Raw genomic sequence first — 10,823 nt, forward strand, 5'->3', positions numbered from 1 at the left:
GGAAACTAATTTAGTGTCTTGTACAAATGAACTTGCTAGTGCAGCAGTTGGGTGAGCTAGGACTGTGAGTATGCAATTTTATAATGGCCAAGTGGCCACTCCATACTGTCAGTGTGTTCCAGTAACAAAATTATTGCTTGCTTAGCATATAAACATATAATGCATTAAAAACACTGAGACTGTTTTCTTTTTCCTTTTATTTATTACATTTGGACCTTTAAGAAACATATACCATCAGATATACCACTATTTAGTAAAAATCTATTCTAGTTTTTAGGAAGCATATGTGTCACAAACCATCTCATTTCTACTCGCTAAAACTTAACTAAGTTTATCAAAAAGGTAGGCTCTGATCTATGGGATCCTGAGCCTTGAGGTTTTGAATGTTTTGATTATTGTAAAAACAATTTCAAGTGACTGAACTTAATTCCTAGCTGTTTTCTTCTAGAACGGGCCAATCATTTTGAAGTTATATACTCCCTTGCAAGAATATTCAATTCCTTAAGCTTTGTGATCTACTCTGTCTTTGGAAAACTTGATAAAAAAGTAATTCTTTTTTGTACAATAAGGATGAATTGACCAGAACGTACCCAATATTAATTATAACAAAAAGCAGGACAGTATACATGTGCCATGTTTGCTTTAATGACTATTTCATAAGCTGGTGACTACTCTATGGAGACTATTTCTCGATCAATACGATCCAAGCATAGTTGCAGGTACACTCAACACTTTAACACAACTCTTGGTTATCTGACATTGATTACAAATGAAAAGGGCAAGTGAACAAACATATACTCATACATGATTACGTTTTCAAGAAGCTACCTTTGTGGAAGTACACAGGAAAGGGGACTTTCAGGAAGCTGTTGAAGGGGACTGAGAAGATTTAAAGCTATGGCTTTGGTAAGCACCCCAGTGAGCTGTAGGAAGGCATTTGTAAGAGTAGATTCTGCAGCATCAAAGGAAAATTCTCCAAAAATGGGCATTTTCTCAATTAATTTAAATTCCGAGGCTTTCAGCAGTGAAGGTAGAAACAAGATCCAAGGAAGAGAACCACCATCACCACCACTTGAGAAAGGTGACTATGCCATTTGGCTCATGACGTTATATGGTCCAAAAGCTTTGGGTGGCGTGATATGGACAAGAAAAATATTAGTACACAAACCACATAACACCATTAAAACTCAAAAACATTTTTTTTTCATTTAAAAAAGGATTTAGAATACATAAAACAAGGCAACATTTATTCTTTTTTCTCATCTTCTGGTATGGGATCTGTTGGTGGCTCCTCCACTGTGGCGCTGTTGCTCTCTGAGCCAGTGTTACTGTCACTGGTCCCTTCCTCGGCCATACTGTCCACCCCCTCCTGTCCACTCTCCTTGTCCTCAGGAGTAGATGTGCCTTCTTCACCATTCTGCTGACTTTCTGTTGTTTCTTCAAGGCGTGTCTCCTCTGTAAGCACACATTTGTCATTGTTAGTTCTAAGACAGAAATGTACTCTTCTAATTAGGCCGACAGCCGAGAGCTCCACTGTCCAACATGTGGCTATTAAGCACCTAAAATGAGCTAGTGTGACTGAGAAACTTTCAGCATGTTTGAGATAATTTGGGGTTTAAGAATCTACTTTTTAACTGTAAATTTATGAAATCTAAATACAAGTCAAGTACTTCTTGACCTGTACTAGTATTTAAAAATTTAGCTTCAAATTTAGATGTGCTGTAAGTACAAAATACACATCGGATTCCAAAGACTTTATGAAAAAAGAATGTAAGAAATTAATACTTCAATACTTCAAAAAAATGATTACATGTGCACAGGATGTAAAGTATAGCATGCAGAATACACTCAATAATAACTGTGTATGGTGTCAGGTGGGTACCAGACTTCTCAGGGGAATCATTTTATAAATTATATGTCTATATACTGGAAGCTAATATAAAATAATATTGAATGTCAACTGTAATTGAAAAGAGAAGTTAATTACATGTTGAAATGACATTGTTTAGAATAGACTGGGTTAATTAAATATATGTTTAAAATTAATGTCACTTGTTTTGCTTTACTTTGAAAAAATGTTAGTGAAAATGTAGTCACACAGTGACTTACATGTATTTCTACTGGACAATGCTGTCACGGAGTGCTTTGTATTTAAGGAGTAAGAAAGTGCGTGTGGAAATGATATAAGGTCAGTATTTTAGGTATCTCATTGATAGTCACGTTGGGCTGTTTTCTGTAAGAAATTAAGAGCATGAGGTTTTTGCTCTAATAGGCTCGATTTCCTTCAGTTTTTTCCCCCAGTAGGCCAGAAGGATAAAAATCTGAGTGAAGACCTACAGGCATGTTCTATTCATAGATGACAAAACAAAGGCAAAGGACAGAGTGTTCCATTTAGTTGCAAAATGAGCAAAGAACCATATCACACTCTAGCTCTCAAACTCTTGCATTAACCACAAAAATATGCCCATGCTCAAATTTTGTTAAGATAAAAAACATGTTCACACAAAACAGAAGAAGGCTCAAATAATGAAACTTAAAATCTGACTATCTGAAATGTTAATCTGCTGAATTATATTTTGTAGAAATATCTGGTAACAACGTTTACATTCCATCAAATGTTTTCCAGATGTCAAATCGGAAGCTGTCAGTTGAATAGCAAGCATGATTACTACCCTTCCCACTTCTTATGATGGTCCAGGAGACTTTTGGCTGTGTTTCCCATAATACTTTTGCTTAGTCCTGTTTACATAGTACATTGGTCAGGGCTAAAACTGTACCAGAAGATAAGGTAATCTCAAAGTTCCAAATAATAACCAATTTAATCAGTATTTATATGTTTTGCATGGCATTTTTTTGCCTTGAGGAATGCTTTCAGTCAGAAATTCTGAGTACACCTGAAAGTAGGAATTTCCAGGGTGGGGTCAACAAACTTTTCTGTAAAGGCTACGTAGGAAATATTTTAGGTTATGTGGGCTATAGGTAGTCTTTGTTGCAACCATTCAACTATATGTTGTGGCCCAAAGTAGTTACAGACAGTATGTAAACAAATGGGTGTAACTGTGTTCCAACAAAACTTTGTTTAAAAGCAGGTGGCAGGCAGGATATGTCCCTGTCCTAGGGCACCAATAATGATTTATCTTAACAGCAATGACCACATCTTATTTAAATAATTTTAGCAACAAAGGTTCAAATACTGAGTGCCAATACCATGTCAAACTCAATACTGAATGATTTTATGTACATTTTTGAATTTATCTGTTAGAACTCACTGAGGCAGGTGCTAGAATACTTACAAATGAAGGAATGGAGATTAAGTAACTATCCAAAGGCACAGTGCTAGCACGTGGTGAAGCAGTGTTAGACCCTGATCTGACTGCAGGGCCAGCCTCCTTAACCATCACACTTTATATTCTCAAGGTGGAAAACAACTTGACTCAATCTGGGGAAATAACCAAGACCTCAAAGAGCAAGACTAAAGATAACATACCACTGCTGTTCTGCACTGATACAAACATGTTACATGAATCTACTTTTAGAAATTAAGATCTGGAAAGAAATGGGTAGGTCATATAAAGAATAACCGAAGAGGTAGCAGGGACACAGTGACCTCTGAAAAGTCCTGAGAAAGAGAAATGAAGATTAAAGAGCTGTAAAACCCAACATTGACACTGGAGCCCCCTGGGGGCTTACCTGTCTCCATTGGAATGTTCTCTGCTTCTTTCTTTTCTTCGGTCTTATTAGCGGCTTGTTCTTCCTCAGGAACAATGCTGCTCTGACTGCGTTCAGCTTGCTCTGCTGCCTCTTTCTCCCTTTCCTCCTGCCTTTTGCGAGCCTGTTCCTCTGCCTGGGCAATTTCAGCTGCAATTTTTTCCATATCCACTTCTATTTTTAAACCACACAACTAGTCAGAAAAAAATCAACACAAAAAAATCTCTTAGTAATGTTTTATTCTTATAATCTCTCAATCAGAAAAAATTACTTCAAAAATGGGTTTTATTGGCTATAAACTATATGTATATGGGAGAAAAAAACATGGCTCTAGGTCTTCTCTGAGACTCTTGTGTCTATAGGAAAAGAAAAGTGCAGAGCCATGTAACATCAAATATTACAAAATAGTTGGAGAGGCAATACTGAAAGTGCTGGATTATATATAAAGTTTCCATTTTATATTTTAGGCTACCAAACACTAGATTTACCTGTTTTAATACAAAGTGCTAACTGTGAACAACATCTAATAATGACATTTGATAAATAAATTTCAAAAAAATGAAAATAATTCATGCTTGGGTTAGAGTTTAAATTAAAACATCAGAGGATTCTAGAGTCGATAGGCCTAGTATATGTATGCATACTATATATTTCAAGCCTATTACAATTTTGCCAAAAAATGGGAATAATTTCATAAAGCAAAGATCTACTGGTTATAGTGAAGTTACCCCTGTTTCAAAGTAAACAATATTTAACAAAAACACTATTTTGGAAAAAAGAATGAGAAATGAAAGTGATAAGAAGACACAGTGATAAAAGTATAGTTAACATATTAAATTGATACCCTTTTAAGTTCATTGTTAAATGAATCTGTGCTTTCCAGGAATTTCCTCTTCTTTTCCTGGTGTCGCTCCTCTATTTGAAGAAGTTCAGCTTCTAGTTTTCGCTGTAAGACATATGATCACGCTTTATACTTGTTTTATAATTACTGCATTACTTTCTTTAAAGCAAATGTCAAATAGAAAACATGTCTCATTTTTTTAATAGTCCACATTTTCTTACAATGTAACAAATGTCCTGAATTGTTGTTTTTTTTAAAAATATATATTTTTATTGATTTCAGAGAGGAAGGGAGAGGGAGAGAGATACGAGATAGAAACATCAATGATGAGAGAATCATTGATTGGCTGCCTCCTGTATGCCCTCCACAAGCCTGCAACCCGAGCATGTGCCCTTGACCAGAATCGAATCCGAGATCCTTCAGTCCACAGGCCGACACTCTATATCCATTGAGCCAAACTATCTAGGGCCTGAATTCTTAATTTAAATCATTTATTACACAACTGTAATAAATGATTTTAAGCTAAATGTAGCAACTCATTTTAAGCTAAGGTTTTAAAATAAAAGTAAAATGTAGCCTAGAGGAATCACTATGACTAATAAGTATGTGATGTTAAATATTGTTTCAGGCCTGAGCAATTTCAGAATATTGAGTAAAGCAGTAAAAGGTTGGTAGGATGTCTCAAAATTCTCAAGGATAAACTTCCCATTACAGGACTCTGTGTTACAGCTTTAAGGAAAATGTATTCAATCTGTGGGAAAGGTCCACTCCCCCAAGCCTCCTTCCTGAGTCAGGAACAGGTCAGATCAGCGGTTCTCAACCTGTGGGTCGCGACCCCTTTGGCGGTCGAACGACCCTTTCACAGGGGTTGCCTAAGACCATCGTGCATATCAGATATTTACATTACGATTCATAACAGTAGCAACATGACAGTTATGAAGTAGCAGCGAAAATAATTTTATGGTTGGGTCACAACATGAGGAACTGTATTTAAAGGGCCAGAAGGTTGAGAACCACGGGGTTAGATTGAACACACATATTTCACAGGCGCACTGATGCATTATATAGAACCAGGTCACCTGGGACCTGTGGCATAAGCCCATTTTATTATAACAAATGTTTTGTGACTCTACCTGATGAACCATTAAGGACTGGACCTGTCGTTTGAGGACCTGCATTCTAGCTGTTGTGACAACCGACCGAACGTCTGGCACCACACTTTCACTAAGGATTTCGCTGATGAGGCGGTGGTTCCTCTGGAAACGGGCGGTGGCTGTATGCTTCATTGAAAAGCCATCATCATAATCTGGAATGAGATGTTCTGAAAATTAGGTCACCCGTAACCATAAACAGGGGAGTGTAACAATGTACACACTTAATTACCAAGGAGCCACCATGGGAACCCTGGGGCAGTCACTTGATAAAAACCATACAGGACATACTGTGTTCATTGGCGAAGGTATTGGTTTTTCTCACAGAATCTTTAAGAGATGATACATGTCACAGAAAGATTTGGCAGAAACACAAGGGAGATATAAGCACGTGTCTTTAGCCTGGAAATCAATGTGAAGTCTGCATGTGACAGCAAAACTAAAATTCTGCCAATGTTTCACTACTCTCTTGGTAGTACCTGTCCTTTCTTACAAGCAGCTTTAAGACCCTATCTTAAACTTAAAAAAACATAATGGGCAGAAGTTTGAGAAGCAGAGAAAAGGAACCTTTCTTAAAGACTGTTCCTGAGTGATCCCTTCAGTCTGTCTCAATATTCATGCTGTTATCTTTCACCTAGTGAAAACCATTTTCTATTTATGCTTTCTACATTGCTAGCCTTTATTTCCTCTTATACTGAGCCCCATCCTTCTGATTATTTGTAGAATGGATATTCTCCTTTTTTTAAAAAAAATATATTTTATTGATTTTTTACAGAGAGGAAGGGAGAGGGACAGAGATTTAGAAACATTGATGAGAAAGAAACATCGACAGCTGTTTCCTGCACGCCCCCTACTGGGGATGTGCCCGCAACCAAGGTACATGCCCTTGACTGGAATTGAATCTGGGACCCTTCAGTCCGCAGGCCGACGCTCTATCCACTGAGCCAAACCGGTCAGGGCTCTCCTACCTTTTTCAGGTCTGCATGCTTTTTTTGCATTAACCATTCACTCTGAGCAATTAAGGTCCGTGTAAGCTAGTATAGCTTTAGCACTCCTGAGTCTGTTTAACACTTGATAGTTTCTATTCCATATGCTATTCATTATACTTATATCCTATTCTGTATATGAGGATATCTGCCAATATCCCAATCTATTCTTTTAAAATAGCATTTTTGCTTTTCTTTTAAGTATATCAGCTTATTTGTCTTTAGGTGGTATTACTGCTTCCTCTCTCAATGGTGTATCTTCTTTAAAGTTCTTACAAGCATTGTTACCACTACTTTAAAATGGGGTCTTAAATTATTCCGATGTTTTCTGTTGCTTGTAGTTAGAAATTCCAACCTTTTCCATATCACAGCAGCACACAGAGAAAATATTATTTGTACAAGATGCCTGCTATGTGGACGAATATGCCCACAGCTAGAGGTGGCTAGCTCTGGGGCTCCTTACAGCTGTAGACTCTGCCTGGCTGCACACGGCCAGGGGCAAATCTGTAGACCTGCAAACTATTCATGAAATGGCAACAAGGAAGCTGATCTTTGTGTGTGTGTGTGTGTGTGTATAAAATTTGTGTACCCTTATGTGTGTTATCATGGGCTAGTTGGATTTCTCACTTATCTGGGAAAGAAATGTCATAGTGCTTTTTTCCCACTCATTAACTTTCTCTCTTGGGAGTCCTTAAGGACTTGGGACTTGGGGAACCAATAAGAAAACAGGATGTAACCAGAAGGCATTTTCTTTTTAGAAGCAGTTGAGGCAAAATTCTGATTATGGCTCAAAAACCTTTCAGGCATTTTGAGTACAAAGATTTGGATAATTGATAGTTTTTGCTATTTTCCGCACTCAAAAAGTTATTTCCTTTTCTTGCGGGACATTCACATACAAATCTTACAAAAAATAGTTAATCAAAATAACGAAATGGTACTTAAATTATGCTTTGTTTTCCATTTAGGATGGGAAGTAAAAACTGAGAAGATTGGTCTTATTTTAATTCTCAGAGAAAGCATAAACAAAACCCCACTTAGTTTTTATGATTATTTTTACCATCCGGGTCTTCCGCAGGCTGGATGCTCATGTAAGGCTCTCCTTTCTCCATGCGAGACTGCCTCTGTCGACTTTCTTCCTCTAGAGCGGCTTCGGCGCGACTCTTTGCATTGATGTAAGCGAGGTATGCGGGGGAGTTATGGTAGGCCTTCATAGACTCATTGTACTCTATCTGAAATGCAATGAACATTCTACAGGTTATAACGAACACCTAAATTATCTCACAGGAGTATCCGAAGACACCAGCATGATCTCCTTTTTACAGATATGAAATGTGAAGCCTAAGAAATGAGGTGCCTTGATCAAGGCAGACAAAGCCGCAGTGTGCAGCCTCAGCTGTCCAACTAGATCTTATGCTTCTTTCTAAATCATGAGCAAGTGTTCATGCCTTTCCCACTGTGTCCATCCCGCTGCAGGCCCCACTCTACCTTTTCTGCTTCGTATTCGTTTAAATATTCTTGTTTTTCTTCATCAGTGAGATCTCGCCACATGCCACCAATAATCTTGCCAATCTCCCACAACTTTAGGTCAGGGTTGGAAGCCTTTACTTGGTCCCAGACCTTAAAAAGGAAACAGTTGAAATGTCAGTACTGATGCCCAGGAATACAGACCTTTAAAAATACTTTCCAATACGAACATTTAAAAACATAAACAAGAGCAGAGGGAATAGAGTCAAGTCTACACGTTCTCACTAGCCTGCTGTAACAATTATCAACAGTTGGCCAACCTCATTTCCTCGACAGTCTGACGGATTGCTTTAAGGCAGATCTCGGACATCAACAATCACTACAGGTACTTAAGAGAAGCTACTGCAGTAACATAGTCTGTGTCTAAGAGTTCACAAAAACTCAGAAGCGGTTAATCTGCACAATACAATGTACCATCAAATACACATATAATTATGACCAAAAATAAAAAAAAATCTAAATAGTGATGGAAATAGCTAAATGCTCATCTTTAATAAAGATATTATTGGCTGTATCTATTAAGAGTAATGTAGATTCATCACAAACAAAAAAAGGGGGAAAATTCAAGGTAGTATAAAGAAAATAAAAATGATCATAGCTTACTATTTAGAGATAACTATGTCTTCTGGCTTTTTTCTTCCTTCAAATTAGTATGTAGTTGCTATTCTTTTTATAAAAATAAGACACTAATACATACAGTAGTCTTATATCCCTTTTTTCATTCAAGATTTTTCTAATGTCATTAAGTATTCTCCAAAAGACTATATAACACGGTCTTAAAGATTTCAACAGTGTATTTAATCATGTTCTTTTTGTTGGATTTTAGCCCTGGAACTTTAAAATCAGAACTAATTTCTTTTAACAACTGCAATTCTTTATCCTTTCCTCTGACTGCACAGAAAAGCTGGCTAAGCCAATCCGAAATTTGATGGGAAGCTAAGACAGCAGTGCCCACTCCTCGCTCCTCAGCACCTACCTTTCTGCTGTACCTCATGTAGGGCATCAGCGGCTTATCTGGAGGCTTTGGGGGTTTTGGAATCGTAATACCAGAGGATGCCTACAAAAGAGTTAAAAACATTCATTATTCAATTGCAACAAGTTCACCAGTAAAATGAAAAGAGAGTGCCTTAAAAAATTCTAATGCGCCTTTCTTCTACTCGTCCATGGATACAAGATTCTTATATTTTCTCCACTGAAAATAGCTATCACTGCAAATTCAGAAATGTTCACATCAAAAAAGAAAATGAAGAAAATGACTTTACGCACATAATTTTAAAATATTTTACATAGCAGTTTATTGCTACTGCTTTGACAACCTGGCTGTAAGAACAAATAAATTATTACATAACAATCCATACATCAAAAATATATGGTCAAATAGCAAATGTCCCACATTCAGGACTTTACCTGGCACCTTTAATTTTGCTTAATTTACCATTACACATACAGTCAACACTTGATTATCTGCACCAGAATCTGAATGCCTTCAGCACTTAGCCACACTCACACTGTCTACAGGGCACTTTGTATGTATGTATGTATGTATGTATGTATGTATCTGTATTATTTCAGAATGCACCCCTACATAAATGACACTACCACCACAAAAACTACTTTCTAAATTCAAAAACAGGCAACAAAAAACTTCATCTCCTTTATTACAACTGGACACTTTAAGGTTCTATATTTAGTGGTTTTCTATAAGGGGATCACGAAGTGTGAAATAAAGTCATGCCTTTTTTATCCTTAGTGTAGGGGCAAACACGTTTACCGGGAACAGAGAAATGGCAGACATGGGCCATTATAGAATATCAAGAAACTCCACTTGATTAAAAAAAGAAAGAGAAAGATAAAAGATTGGTTCTTTTTATGGGCTAATATCTATGCAAGAGATACCAGATAACTTCTAGTGGGCACCCCACATAACTCCAAGAATGCCCATTTCTGAACTAAGTCTCATCTTAATATATATGACTCTATTTGCTCAAGGACTCAGAATAAAACCATAGCTGAATTACTTTTATTTCCTCCCCAATTTCTAGAAGACCTCCAATATTGATTCTTGCCAGGCAAGGGGTAAGAAGAGCTGACTTATTTTAATTATCAAGACAGAGATTGGCACATCCTTGTAAGAAAACTAGTGACATCGGGTTCCCTAGCTTTTCTGTTGTTGCTGTGACAAAACCCTAGGGAAAACTCCATTCTGGGCTAGGACCTCAATCACAACCTTATTTTTCATTCATGGGCTCAGAGATTAGCATGTTTGCACCTTACTCCACTGCTTTCAATCAATGCTTCCTTTCACTATGGGAGTCTCCTTCACCCCTATACGCTTTTCAGTAACGGTTTCTTCATACACAAAATTATTAGAAGGCATTTCACCTTTGAAGCAGTATTTAGTCTCTTCTCACTCTTCATATACATTCTTACCACATCCCATGCAGACAGACCTTGCATTTAGCCACAGTGGACAATGGAAGGAGGTGAGCCCTGGGGATGGAAACTGTCAACAGTGGTGGTATGAAGAGTAAGGGAAGATCTGTCTCAGGGTCTGTAGGAGTTCTTTCAAGGAGGGAAGGAGTAGGGAGGAATTCCTACAAAGCTAATCTTATA

The 10,823-nt window shown here is 37.4% G+C and overlaps 1 protein-coding gene across 2 annotated transcripts in view; it reads right to left on the reverse strand.

The window, feature by feature from the left end:
• Positions 1-208: 208 nt before the first annotated feature.
• The window catches only part of SMARCE1 (SWI/SNF related, matrix associated, actin dependent regulator of chromatin, subfamily e, member 1), a 16,861-nt gene continuing 6,246 nt past the window's right edge, over positions 209-10,823 (reverse strand). The window contains exons 4-10 of one of the 2 annotated variants that reach the window (XM_006774348.2): positions 9,187-9,267; positions 8,172-8,303; positions 7,744-7,915; positions 5,683-5,855; positions 4,553-4,654; positions 3,691-3,901; positions 209-1,455 (exon numbers count right to left, since the gene is read on the reverse strand). In XM_006774348.2, the coding sequence (XP_006774411.1) occupies positions 1,247-1,455; positions 3,691-3,901; positions 4,553-4,654; positions 5,683-5,855; positions 7,744-7,915; positions 8,172-8,303; positions 9,187-9,267 (1,080 nt within the window). In that variant the 3' untranslated portion in view covers positions 209-1,246. The remainder of the gene's footprint in view (positions 1,456-3,690; positions 3,902-4,552; positions 4,655-5,682; positions 5,856-7,743; positions 7,916-8,171; positions 8,304-9,186; positions 9,268-10,823) is intronic. The other variant, XM_015570916.1, reaches the window with a different exon arrangement.

The sequence above is a fragment of the Myotis davidii genome, unplaced genomic scaffold (assembly GCF_000327345.1).
Source record: "Myotis davidii unplaced genomic scaffold, ASM32734v1 scaffold327, whole genome shotgun sequence".
Lineage (NCBI taxonomy): Eukaryota > Metazoa > Chordata > Mammalia > Chiroptera > Vespertilionidae > Myotis > Myotis davidii.